The following is a 14568-nucleotide window of genomic DNA, read 5'->3' on the forward strand; positions in this document are numbered from 1 at the left end:
ACATATGTTCCTGTTCATTATCAAAGTTATATCCCTCCAATTAAGCACCAAACAAGATAGCATTTTCCCCCATTACTACTTTTTCTACTGGTGATGCTCTGCGTTTATGTCCCTCTCCCTCCTTTTATGATTATGTGCCTTGACAGGAAAAACTCATAAAGCACACTTATTAACCTCCAGACTGGGACGATTCATTTGGCAGGGGTTAGGGGTTTACACAGGAAGTCCCCCCCACCCCACCCCACCCCACCCCACCGTTTGTCATGAGCCCTCTCACTCCACCGGGTTACCACCTTAATTGGTTTCCACTATCTTCCACTCTGCTCACCTCCCTCTCTCTACTCAGCCTAACTAGCTCCACCTGTCCCTGCTCTGCTCGGCTCTAATTACTCTGCCAGCTGCGCTGCATTACCCACTAACCTCTCCCAGTATTTAAGGCCCTGTCTTTCAGCTCTCCGGTGTCAGATCGTCTGCAAAGCTCACACCCGGAACCTGTTTGCTCGCGCTTCTGGCTCACCCTGGTTTTGTGACCCCGGACCTGCCTGGTTTTTGGATACTCTTCTGCCTCAGGAGATCCAGACCTGCTTCTGCCATTACGACTCCTGACTACTCTTCAATCCCGGTAACTCTGACCAGCCTTCTGCCTTGCTACTACGTATTTTGGATTGCCCTTGAACTGTACTGCTGCCTGGTTTCATTCCGCCCCGTTGTGTCTGTGTTTCCTCCCCCCCCCAGGACTTCTGGACCACCAACCACCGGCGTCATCGGACGCATCGCTGCCACTGGGGGGAGGCACAGACCCAGCACATCGGACGGGATAACCCCTGGAGCCTTCACTCACTCCCCTACATCCCTTTCCCCTTAAGTTTAAATAAACTTTCTGGTGTGACGCAATTGTGGTCCTCTTGTCGTCTGTCTGAACCGTGACAGTACGATCTGACCATCATGGACTCAGCGCACACTTCCCCCGACATGGAAACCGAAGAACCTGAGCAACCCACCGCCATGCTACGCCTGGAACACACTGAGAGAGAGCTAGGCCGCATGAGCGGCGACATCACCTCTCTGCTTCAGGTCGGCCACCAACAGCATCAGCAGTTCCAGCAGCACCAGCAGCAGTCCCAGCAGCAGCAACAACAACTCGCCATGATCATTCAGCTCCTCACCAACCTGACCCCAGCCAGTCTGCCCACCAGCCCTGCCCCCGAGTTACCTGCCCCGGTCATTGCAGCCGCTGCTCCGGAACCCAAGATTGGAAACCCCGAGCGGTTCAACGGCGATTCAACCCAGGTCCGGCCATTCCTGACTAGCTGCCGACTTCAGTTCTCCTTGCAGCCAAGGACCTTCGCCACGGAGGGGGCTAAAGTTGGGTATGCCATCACTCACCTGACGGGCCGAGCTCGACTCTGGGGAACAGCAGAGTTCGAACGTCAAACCCCCCGCATGTGCAACCTTCGACCGGTTTGCTGAGGAGATGCTGAAGGTGTTTGACCTGGATTCACCAACCGCAGAGGCGTCTCGTGAACTGTTCAGTATTCGACAAGGCAGACGTACAGTCGCAGACCATTCCATCGACTTCCGAACCCTGGCTAGACGAAGTTCTTGGAACACACCATCGTTGGTGGACGCGTTCTTCCATAGTTTGGCTGACTATATCAAGGACGAGTTGGTCTCCCATGAACTGCCTTCCACTCTTGATGAAGCCATCGCACTGACTGTCAGGATCGACAGAGGGATACAGACCCGTCGTCGTGAGAGGGGGGCGCCAAGGTCCACCTACTACCGGCATTCGGAGAGATCCGACTGGGCTCCTGTCATCTACTGCCACTCACCCAGGTCAGCTTGATCAGTCTGAGCCTATGGAGATTGGGCGAGCCTCTCTCACTCCTGCAGAGCGCCAGCGACGCTTCACCTCAAACCTCTGCCTCTATTGTGGAGGTGATGGACATCGTGTGGTAACCTGCCCTTTAAAGGGCCGAAGCTCACCGGGCATAGGGGGAGTCCGGTTGAGTTCAATGACCATCCAGTCCTCCGACCGCAAACCCCTGCTGCAAGTTCACCTCCGCCTCCCTGACTCAACTCACACCCTGGCTGCTCTGGTGGATTCTGGCGCCCGAAGCCAACATAATGGACATCAAGCTGGCACGCCAACTGGGACTGGAGAACCTCCGTTTGACACCTCCTATTCCTGCCCGGGCACTGGACGGACACTTACTCGGATCGGTCACTCATGTCACGGCCCCGGTCTCGATGGGTCTGTCCGGGAAACCATCAAGAAACTATCCAGTTTCACCTGCTCCCCCTCTCCAGGCCAACCCCTCATCCTGGGTTACCCATGGCTCCGCCCGGCACAACCCTCAGCTCGACTGGGTGACCGGGGTGATCAGGGAGTGGGGAGAGGACTGCCACCGAACCTGCCTGCTTGCCGCCGCACTACCCCTCGGCCAGTACCTACTAACTCCGCTCCTGACCCCTCCAAGGACCCTGTGTCGATTCTGCCAAGTCCCTGCATCGTTGCAGCTCTGACCTGGGCTGTTGAGGAACAGGTGCTGGAGGCTCTCCGTAACCAGCCAGGTCCCAGCACTTGCCCAGCTGACCGCCTTTTTGTCCCCGAAGACCTGAGGTCCCAGGTCGTTCAGTGGGGACATGACTCCCGCCTAGCTTGTCACCCTGGCTCCACCCGCACTTACAACCTGCTCGCCCAGAGGTTCTGGTGGCCCTCTCTGAGGAAGGATGTACGGGAATTCGTCCAAGCCTGCCCCATCTGCAACCAACACAAGTCGTTCTGCCAGCCCCCCAGCCGGATTGCTGCAGCCCCTGCCTGTGCCCAGGAGTCCGCTGGTCCCTGCTGCGCCTTGTCCTCCTCCTCCACGGCTCGTCGATGGTGGTCTGGTTTACACCGTCCGCCGCCTGCTTCGGTCCAGACGGAGGGGTAGGGGTCTCCAGTACCTCATTGACTGGGAGGGCTATGGACCTGAGGAAAGGACCTGGGTGCCAGCTAGTCGGATTGTGGATAGGACTCTCATCACCGCTTTCCACCAACGGCATCCTGATCAACCTGCAATCCGTAGGGGCCGCCCCAGAGGGGTCCCTAACCGTCCGGCCCGCTCGGCTTCCTGTCCTGTGCCTGATCCTGTCTCGGGACCTGTCCCATCTCCCGACCACGGCCCTCCGGCTTCCTCCGAGGATGAGGACGTTCACTCGGACCGTTCGGAGGAGTTCTAGCCCTCCTCCGGCTCCCCTCCTCCCGCCCGGCGTGGTGTTGCTCTTGGGACTTCTGGGGCCGTCCCTTGGGGGGGTTCTGTCATGAGCCCTCTCACTCCACCGGGTTACCACCTTAATTGGTTTCCACTATCTTCCACTCTGCTCACCTCCCTCTCTCTACTCAGCCTAACTAGCTCCACCTGTCCCTGCTCTGCTCGGCTCTAATTACTCTGCCAGCTGCGCTGCATTACCCACTAACCTCTCCCAGTATTTAAGGCCCTGTCTTTCAGCTCTCCGGTGTCAGATCGTCTGCAAAGCTCACACCCGGAACCTGTTTGCTCGCGCTTCTGGCTCACCCTGGTTTTGTGACCCCGGACCTGCCTGGTTTTTGGATACTCTTCTGCCTCAGGAGATCCAGACCTGCTTCTGCCATTACGACTCCTGACTACTCTTCAATCCCGGTAACTCTGACCAGCCTTCTGCCTTGCTACTACGTATTTTGGATTGCCCTTGAACTGTACTGCTGCCTGGTTTCATTCCGCCCCGTTGTGTCTGTGTTTCCTCCCCCCCCCCCAGGACTTCTGGACCACCAACCACCGGCGTCATCGGACGCATCGCTGCCACTGGGGGGAGGCACAGACCCAGCACATCGGACGGGATAACCCCTGGAGCCTTCACTCACTCCCTACATCCCTTTCCCCTTAAGTTTAAATAAACTTTCTGGTGTGACGCAATTGTGGTCCTCTTGTCGTCTGTCTGAACCGTGACACCGTTAGATGGTGCAATGGAAAAGTCCAATCTATCATTAATATGGAGTAATGGGACTCAGCAGCACCAGTATGGACCACCAGATTTCATCTGGAGGTGGATGGTCAGGGCACGAGAGTTTGGGAAAATAATCCAAATAGCAACTTAGTCAACAACAGGTGAGACTACATGGCTAGCTAGCAACATCAGGTGAATACTGAGTAACTGAATGTAAAATCTGTGGGAATGTTATCACTAATTCAACACAAAACACTTTAGCTTTCTGACTGACTCTTGCCAAAATAGGTCTACCTCCTACTTTGAAGTATTTTCTGGTATTTTTTTCAGGTAAAATCAATCATATAGTGTGAGTGTCTGATGTCTGTGAAGTGGACAAGTGGAGCAGTAAAGAACTTGTATACATAACCTCTAATCACCACTGACTCTAATGACTTCCATCTGGCCTGGTCTGGCCCTGCTGGTGCTGGAGCCTAACCCAGCCACGTGGCAGCCATTTTGTGTCTGATTGTCTATCACAGGGCCCCTGTTCCTCTCTCTGACTGACTGACTGACATTCAAGCGCTGTATCTTGAGAGGCTAGTTAAGGACCATATCACCTCCATCTTACCCGACACCCTAGACCCACTTCCATTTACATAACGCCCCAACAGATCCACAGACAACTCAGTCACCATTGTACTGAACACTGCCCTATCCCTCCTGGACAAGATAAATACCTGTGTAAGAATGCTGTTCATCGACTGCAGCTCAGCCTACAACACCATAGTGCCCTCCAAGCTCATCCCTAAGCTCAGGGTCCTGAACCCCTCACTGTGCAACTGGGTCCTGGACTTCCTGAACGGCCGACCCCAAGTGGTGAAGGTAGGCAACAACACCTCCGCCACGCTGACCCTCAACACGGGGGCCCCACAGGGGGGTGAGTTAAAAGCCCCTTCCTGTATTCCGTGGCCACCCACATCTCCAACTCAATCATGAAGTTTGCTGATGACATAACTGTGGTAGGCCTGACTACCAACAACGATGAGACAGCCTACAGGGAGGAGGTGGGCGCCCTGGTGGAGTGGTGCCAGGAAAATAACCTCTCCCTCAATATAAAAAAAACAAAGGAGCTGATCTGTAAGTCGCTTTGGATAAAAGCGTCTGCTAAATGGCATATTATTATTATTATTATTATTATTATTATTATTATTATCTGGGATTACAGGAGACAGCAGAGAGAGCATGCCCCCATCCACATCGATGGGGCCGCAGTGGAGAGGGTCAAAAGCTTCAAGTTCATTGGCGTGCACATCACTGACAACCTGAAATGGTCCCTTCACACAGACAGCGTGGTGAAAAAGGCGCAACAGTGCCTCTTCAACCTCAGGAGGCTGAAGAAATGTGGATTGGCCCCTAAGACCCTCACAAACTTTTACAGATGCACCATTGAGAGCATCCTGTCAGGCTGTATTGCCACCTGGTACGGCAATTGCACCCGCCGCAACCACATGGCTCTCCAGAGAGTGGTGCGGGGAGCACACTGCCTGCCCTCCAGGACATCTACAGCACCCGGTGTCACAGGAAGGCCAAGAAGATCATCAAGGACCTCAGCTACCCGAGCCACGGCCTGTTCACCCTGCTACCATCTAGAAGGCGGAGACAGTACAGGTGCATCAAAGCTGGGACCGAGAGACTGAGCATCAGCTTCTATCTCCAGGTCATTAGACTATTAAACAGTCACCACTAGCCGGCCTCCGCCCAGTACCCTACCCTGAATCATAGTCACTGTTCTAGCCGGCTACCACCCGGTACTCTACCCTGCACCTTAGAGACTGCTGCCCTATGTACATAGTCATTGAACACTGGTCACTTTAATAATGTTTACATACTGTTTTACCTACTTTATATACTGTATTCTAGTCATGGTTCATCCAATATAATGTTGTTGTTTTTTGTAGGGGGGGATTATGTGTGTATAGTTTATTTTATTTTGTATTGCTAGTTATTAATGCACTGTTGGAGCTAGAAACACAAGCATTTCACTGCACCTGTGATAACATCTGCAAATCTGTGTACGCGACCAATCAATTTTGATTTGATTTGTATCATGAACAACCAGCTACACAACACAACACCTCAATCAGTCCTCAGCCCTACCCACCATCCCTCTTCTTTCCCTCTCTCTCTTTATGAGAATCACACCACTGTGTCATGTTCCATCCACATGGCAGACATTGCACAGATTCATCATTACTTACAATTTACATCTTGAGCATTCAACTGAATGGTAAATAGCTACGGATAAGAACATTGTATCCTCACGTCTGTCATATAGTCTACTCCCAAGAGGATTGAGCTACTCCTATTTCTATATCACTGTTGGAATCTCAAACAGAGGACTCCAACTGTGCCATGCAAATGTTTCTCTCTCTTGTCTCCACTGGCCCCTAACCAGTCAAGTCACCAGGGTATACTCACCAAGCATCCAATATCTCTATTTACTGAAATGATGGATTTTCAAGGCGCAAAACATAACGCTGGATGACATCATTTCAAGGGGCCCTTAAATACATTATTTTGTCAGATGAAAACTGTTTCATTACAGTGGTAATTCACTTTGGAATATGCTCCTCATAGGACATCTGCTTCTAACACAGCTGGCTCAAACATGCATGACCCATGGTTATTTCTCTCAAAAACACCTCAACACAGGGCACCATTCAACAGTATGTCATGCTCCCAATTGAGACTTATCGTCAATTAAGGCATGGGTGTCAGCTTGCAATGTAATGTAGTGTCAAGTCCTGTTTTTTAGTTCCTAGTATTAACAGTTCCTAGAAAGCACTGTTATTGTATATGCTGGTTCAAGTAGTCTATGTGTTCCTCTTAAAACAAACCACTACATATTACACATTATAAACTGGGTGGTTTGAGCCCTGAATGCTTATTGGCTGACAGCCGTGGTATATTAGACCGTATATACCTCAGGAGTTTGTGATATATGGCCAATATACCACGGCTAAGGGCTGTGTCCAGGCACTCCGCGTTGCGTCGTGCATAAGAACAGCCCTTAGCCGTGGTATATTGGGCATATACCACACTCCTTTGGGCCTTATTGCTTAATTCTAATGCCAATGAGCTCATTACCTATACCACTTTACACATAATGTGTTCAGATATGCCCAGTATGGCAGTATCTATCTTCACTTGAAGCCAAGCAATAGGAGAATCTGTAAGATGACCAACTGTCTATGTACAGAAACTAGGGCCAGGACGATACCAGTATCACAATATTTTTTCCATGGCAAAAATTAAAACACAAAGCAGACCAAACCTCTTTGGTCCTTTAAAAACTTGCTGTATGTGAAATAGCATGAGCTATAGCTTGGAAATTTTTTTATGTGACTCTGGAAGACAACATAATGATGTATGTTTCCAACATTAGGGCTGTTTCCCTAAAGAAGTTAAATCTGCTTCGTGTTTTTCTTCTGTTATATACCTGGGGGTTCTTCTAGAAAGACCTCTTTCTTCTCGTCGTTATCTTCGATGTGGTCGAAGGTGATCTGAGGAATGGACATGTTCCTCCCTCCAAGGATGGTCATGGAGCCGTTGTCACGAACCATCTTTAGTTTCCTCTTGGTGCGCTTGTTCTGAGGACAAGACAGAGACAGACACAAGAATGCATCACCAGGGCTGTCCTGAACATAAACTCAGCATCGGTTATACTCAGGGCCAGGAGTTTTCCTAGTCAGGTTTTGTACTCCTGTTGGAATGGACAGGTGAGGTCAAAGGTCACATGTGGCCAATCCCTACCTCCATATGTTAGACAAGTTTTTTGTTTTGGGGGGGGGTAGCACTATAACTTGTCGTTCATTCCTCATTTGCTATTTTCTAACATGGCATATACTAACCAGTAAACTTTGATGCTAACCATTCAGAACACCGAGACCTCAGTATCTGTTTTGTAAGCAATGATTTGTGCACCCTTAAACCTCTTCAAATAACACACTTCTGACATTTCAATGTGTTAGTCAAATCTCCCTGCACTATAGCATGGTGATTAAGGCCATGTCTCCTAATCTGTGCTGGTTTAACTGAGGTCAACACTCTTTGAGTCTCTGAATTCCCCGGGACCTTCATTGTGCTCCACTCCAACTCCTAGAGGCAGCACCGCGGCACGTCACTGACTGACTGCTTTATAGAAACGTAATGATTTTTACTCAGTGACACACACAGTCTCCTGGCATTGACACTGGCCCACAGTCCTGTCCAAATACTAGAATGGGTCTGAATCCTGAATGACTCATTAGGAACAGAGGGGAGAGGGATAGAGGAGAGAGAGAGAGAGAGAGAGAGAGAGAGAGAGAGAGAGAGAGAGAGAGAGAGAGAGAGAGAGAGAGAGAGAAGGAGAAGTCATAAGCTGAAACAGAAAGGGACGGAAGCACCCTTCACTCTCCCCAATATGTGTGGGTTCAATGCTAAACAAATAATTTTTTGTTGTTGTTCTTCCAACACAAAGGTTTCCTCCCATGAGAAAGGCGGCAGTGACATCATCTCAACTGACTGTGTCTTTGTGTGGGGGAGACAAAGGCCCGGAATCATCCTGGGGGGCTCACTGGCTCTTGCCTCGAGCGGTAGGGGATACGGGGGGTTGAGATGGTGAAAGGGAGTGGGTGGGGGGCTTAACTTGTTCTTTCGTAGATCCATGCTCTAAGCACCACCACATAGCTAATGTAGTTCTCAAAGGTAAAAACCACACTGTCAAAGGGTATAATACTATATGTCCGTCTGTCTGTCAGCCAGATGGAAGGCTCATATCACCACCAAACAGCTTTTTCCTGAGGGCAGCTCTCTTTCTGACATCTCCTCTGGGAATTGAGACAGGATGCAAGCTCTCCAAGAGACAGGTTGACCAGATATATTAGCTGTTGATTGACAATGCAGTTATAGTGCATCAGTAGAACGCAGAGGCAAACGGTTGCTTCTCTGAACAGGGATAAATGTGTAAAAAGTGTGTATAGACTTGCAGTATTTTGTTTGTTATAACTGAAGAAGTGATGTAGTGTTTACCTTGTTTCTGAGGTTTGGGTTGTTGTTTTCAGAGTTAATGGTGGGAATGTAGTCTCCGGTGAGGACATACATCTTCCAGGTGGCGGGACAGCCTTCTGGTTTCTCTGCTGCATAGCAGCGCCACAGCGTCTGAGGAAGAGGATGGACAAACTGTGAACCAGTGTGATAAGTGTTTGAATCCTATCATATTTACCCAGGGTAAACCCAGAGGGTGAGCTGATCACCTGAACATTATCTCAGCTCTGAGTAGAAGCTGCCCTTAGGCACAGATCTAGGATCAGACCTGTCCTAACAACCATTAGGTGGACAACAGCTAAATTGACCTTGGATCAGTGTTTAAGGCCAACACTGTGCTCTGACAGAGACAACTCTTCCCTCTGAAGTAGATTCCTGGTTTCACAACTTCAACCTGACATTTTTTTGTGAAAAATCCAATAGCCATTCATATAGCCATTCATATCACAAATGGTGTAAAAATACTTTAAAGTACTACTTAAGTCGTTTTTTGGGGGTATCTGTACTTTAATTTACTATTCATATTTTTGACAACTTTTACTTTTACTTCACTACATTCCTAAAGAAAATAATGTACTTTTTACTCCATATATTTTCCCTGACACCCAAAAGTATGTTACATTTTGAATGCTTAGCAGGACAGGAAAATGGTCCAATTCACGCACTTACCAAGAGAACATCCCTGGTCATCCCTACTGCCTCTGATCTGGCGGACTCACTAAATACAAATGCTTCGTTTGTAAATGATGTCTGAGTGTTGGCGTGTGCCCCTGGCTATCCGTAAATTTGCTTAATTACATTACTTATATAAGGAATTTGAAATTATTTATACTTTTACTTTTGATACTTAGGTATATTTTAGCAATTACATTTACTTTTGGTACTTAAGTATATTTAAAACAAAATACTTTTATTCAAGTAGGGATGTAGCTCAGTTGGTAGAGCATGGCGTTTGCAACGCCAGGGTTGTGGGTTCGATTCCCACAGGGGGCCAGTATAAACAAATAAAATAATGTATGCACTCACTAACTGTAAGTCGCTCTGGAAAAGAGCGTCTGCTAAATGACTGAAATGTAAATGTAAGTAGTATTTTACTGGGTGACTTTCACTTTTACTTATGTCATTTTCTATTAAGGTATCTTTACTTCTACTCAAGTATGACAATTGGGTACTTTTTCCACCACTGCATATAACCATTCATATACCCATTCATATAGCCAGTCCATTTTTAGCTCTGCACCGTCATCATCATCATCATCATGTAAATTCAGTGTCTCTACGTTTCTTAAATGTCACCACAATAAGGAGTCTCTATGTAAATGCAGCTGTGGGCTTCTTTGTATGTTCAGAGTCAATGTGATCCTTGTGATGGCCAGCTCTTGGTGAATAAACTGGCTGCTATTTGCCTGTCGTCTCTGTCTGGGAGAGAACAGGACAGGACAGCTCACCTTTTCCAGGACATGTGCAGACTACAAACACTGCTACTCCTTTTATTTGTTTTTTTTTAAGCTTACATTGGCAAGATCTGGAGGGAACAAATGTGTTATTTAAAGAATTCAGGAGATTTAGTGGTCTTGGACATGTTTTAATTCAACCTCTCTGACATCCTGGCCTGGAGTTGTTACATGAGTAAAGTACTGAATCAAAGATGGCGTGCGTCAGACCAGACCAGACCTGGTCCTAGAGAGGTTTAGCGGCCTACAGTACATCCTGTGTCATCACTGTGTTTAAGCTCTATCTACACACTCATTCCTATACATATTCTCTCCTATACACAGCTGTTGAGATCCCAGACAGGACAGAGTGAGTGATTGACTGGTGGGTGTCTGTCTGTCTGTCTGTCTGTCTGTCTGTCTGTCTGTCTGTCTGTCTGTCTGTCTGTCTGTCTGTCTGTCTGTCTGTCTGTCTGTCTGTCTGTCTGTCTGTCTGTCTGTCTGTCTGTCTGTCTGTCTGTCTGTCTGTCTGTCTGTCTGTCTGTCAGTCTGTCTGACTGTCAGTACCTGGATTAGTGAGGCTGCAGCCGGGATCTGTCTGTTGAAATGTTTCTGTCTCTGTTTCTGCTGCACCTTCAGAGCAAAGCCCGAGCCCAGTATACCCTGGAGAGAGAGAGAGAGATAGAGAGACAGAGAGAGAGAGAAAGGCATCATGACACTGTGAAACCACAGGAGGACCTGGAGCTGCACACTGAGGCTTCCCCTCAGAGGACTAACTGGGTTACTCACCAAACAACACAGTATTGATGGAAGGCAATGTGTATTATGAATTATGTACACATTATGCTATTTAGTTTATTGTGGAAGAAGAGGAGGAAGATGAGGGGTAATTACTGCAGGCAGAGCGAAGAAGGAGATGGCGAAGACGCTGAAGCAGGAGGCGATGCACTTCCCTATCCACGTCTGAGGAATCTTGTCCCCGTAGCCAATGGTGGTCACTGTCACCTGGGGACAGTGGGGACGGGATAGGTTAGGGAAAACAAGGCAATGTTTCCACACACTGATGTCATTTTTATTTACATGAGCATTTCCTGTTATATATCTTTTCACCATTATTACATTTACATATGAACTAAACAAGTTTGAAATAGTTTGTTAAAGGTTTCTAATAATGAGCTGCTTGGTTGTAAAGAGGTCATTGAACACAGTGCTTTCACAGCTTGGCGATAACAACAAGGAGCAGACCATGAAGAGAAAGTTCATCACACTTATTGGCCTGCCTCCAAAACTGTCACCACTCAGCAGTTGAAACTCACTCAATAGGAATACGATTCTGACTGGGACTAATCCTCGGTGAGAGGAGGAATTCGGCCGAGCGGAGCACGGAGGAAAACAAATACCCCTGCATTTCCATGTACATCCACTCTGAAACCTGAGCCAATTGTGACACATTGAGAGAAGCACTTGGCTTACAGTGGAGTGTCTATGGGGCGCCGTGTGACCCTGTGCTGTGTGCTTATACAAAGAGGGTGATGTAAGGTGAGATACTTAAAAGTCTTTGGGAGTAAATAGGAAGAAGGAGTGCAGCAGGGAAGGAGGGATGGAGGGGGTGGTTAATCCTCATCTACAAATTCTATGACTAAACAATGGGCCTGACATCAGTGTGGAACAGTCCACTCAACAACACCCCGCATTCAAACCCCTGGTGTAAGCGCTGCACTCCAAGTGTGTGGCGAAGCCTCTCCATGTCTTCACAAAGGTCAAACACACCATCTTGAGTTCTCATTGGGGCACAGTCTATTTCCTCTTTCTCCCTCTCTCTGTATGAGTGTGTGTCATTGCCATACCACACCTGCCATCTATGGTTCATAGTAAACACCATACACCCTATAAACACCAGAAACTAAATCTCTCTCTCTCTATCACTCCCTCTCCTTCCTGAAATGAATCAGTTCTCTCTCTCTCTCTCTCTCCAATTTGGTTGAGCAGAGTGCTGGTGAAGCTCCAGATCAAACACTATTCCCTTAACAACCTCTGTCTGAGTGTGAGAGGCGGAGGAGAGGAGAGGAGAGGAGGAGAGGAGAGGAGGGGAGGAGAGAGGAGAAATATGAATCATGCCATTGGCCTGTAGGCTCTGGGCCCATCCTACAGCTGTGCCCTGCACCTGCACACCCCACAGTAGAAAACAAGCTGACAGGGAATACACTGGGAAACATGCACACACACCACTCTCCAAACAGGCTCTCCCCTTACTGCTGGACAAACTGATCTCAGCACACACACACACACACACACACACACACACACACACACACACACACACACACACACACACACACACACACACAAACACACACCACACACACACGAGTGAGTGACCAAACCTATTGGCACGGCATATCACAAGTCTCAAGTTTACAGTCTCTGTGATCAACAAAGGAGAGCAAAGCTCCTATTGGGCTGTTTTGTTCATTGTGGCTATGAGACACAAAAAGCAGCTTTTCTTCTTGGTTCCATTGGGCACCAAGGACCCCTGAACCTTTCTAACTCTCACTACAAAACAGCTAGTAATCCTGCAATTACAGTTTTAATTAAAGGAACTGACACTTTATAGTGGCAGAGTAAAAGGTATTTGAGACAGAGAGCAGAAAGGTGAATGGGGTTTATTGCGTGTAGATCCCCCTAGCACAAGACTACCATAGGTTTCTCATTACCCACAGCCTTACATTCAACTGTTTAATTAACTGAACTGGAAACTTGACCCGCCTGATGGAAACAGCCACAACAGTCTGCACTCTAAAAAAAAGCTGGGTTGTTTGGATGACCCAACTGCTGGGTTGCAGGCATTCGGTCACTTAGTTGGGTTGTTTTCTTTAAAAAGAGCAGGGTTGGGTTGTTGATGCTGGGCTATTGATGCTGGGTAGCGATGTGACAAATGGAAAATGTTGCTTAACGTTTAAACAGCCATTTCTGTTATCGGTTTTCCATTAAAACAATAAGAAAAAATCATTAAATTCTACGTCAATTCACAATGCAGAATAATGATCCTATTACGTATGTATGACCGCTAGGGCCAGGCAATTAAGTTATATCTATCGCAGTCATATACCCTTGAAAGCGCCTCGGCTACCGCATGTTTGTTTGCCTGTAAGGGTACCTTCTCTGGAGATAGTTTCAAAGCGCCACTGAATGGGCATTTTACTTGTCTGTAGAGGAATGCCGCTTCTGAAGCGGAACTAACGTCCATCACTAGGCGACCAGAACTGGGAGGGGGGGCACAGGATAGGCAGGTCAGCCACCAGGCAGACGGAGTCAGAACCGTGCACTAGGCCTATCTATTAGCAATCAAAGCTGTATCTCGCAATGGAATGCTGTATTGCGCAATTTCTTTGGTTGCAATGTCTCGCAATTTCAGTAAAGCAGGGCCTATCATCACTGAATATGCTAAGATATTCTACACGCAACAGATAGAAGACACACACTAGCGAAGAGACTAGAGCAGGCGATTACAATTTTATGGGGAAAAAAACATTGTTTTTCCATTAGGGATTTTTCTTAATTTCATTTAAACTTTTTTACGTTTAAACGTTTACACCCCTAGTGCTGGGTTATTGAGATATGCCACAGCGGGTCAGATCAGAAGACTGGAGGCGTAGTTTAGTAGTTGGGCGTGGCATTCAGGAAGTTATTTTTGGCCACCCTTTGACAGCAAATGTAATTCCGGTTCATCTGTTCTGTTGTATTGTTATCAGATTTTAAGGTTGAACACTGACACCTTTGTAGCTTTAATGAGGCTTATACAAGTGAGTTCCTTAAGAGCCTATGCATATGCCAGTGTTGGGATACTTACCACTTTGTTACAATATGTAAATAATAATGTTAATAACTGCATATTAGAATATGTCATGTACAAAAATATTCAAGGAAAATTAACATTTACAGTGTACAAACTTAACATGATGAACAGAGATGGAATTTACTCTCACTGGTGGTCAAAAATAACTATATGAAAGCCACAACCCTAATAAGCCACGCCTCATATGGATTACATTAAAAAATACCCTGCTGCTGGGTCAACCCAGCATGAAAGTGAATTAAA

General features: G+C 47.6%; 1 protein-coding gene across 1 annotated transcript in view; it reads right to left on the bottom strand.

The window, feature by feature from the left end:
• The window catches only part of LOC121540606 (potassium voltage-gated channel subfamily KQT member 1-like), a 327632-nt gene that overhangs the window by 265981 nt on the left and 47083 nt on the right, over nt 1–14568 (bottom strand). Inside the window, exons 8-11 of the mRNA XM_041849609.1 lie at nt 11364–11474; nt 11037–11132; nt 9022–9150; nt 7451–7601 (exon numbers count right to left, since the gene is read on the bottom strand). Coding sequence (XP_041705543.1) covers nt 7451–7601; nt 9022–9150; nt 11037–11132; nt 11364–11474 — 487 coding nt within the window. The remainder of the gene's footprint in view (nt 1–7450; nt 7602–9021; nt 9151–11036; nt 11133–11363; nt 11475–14568) is intronic.

This window comes from Coregonus clupeaformis, chromosome 26 (genome assembly GCF_020615455.1).
Source record: "Coregonus clupeaformis isolate EN_2021a chromosome 26, ASM2061545v1, whole genome shotgun sequence".
Taxonomy (NCBI): domain Eukaryota; kingdom Metazoa; phylum Chordata; class Actinopteri; order Salmoniformes; family Salmonidae; genus Coregonus; species Coregonus clupeaformis.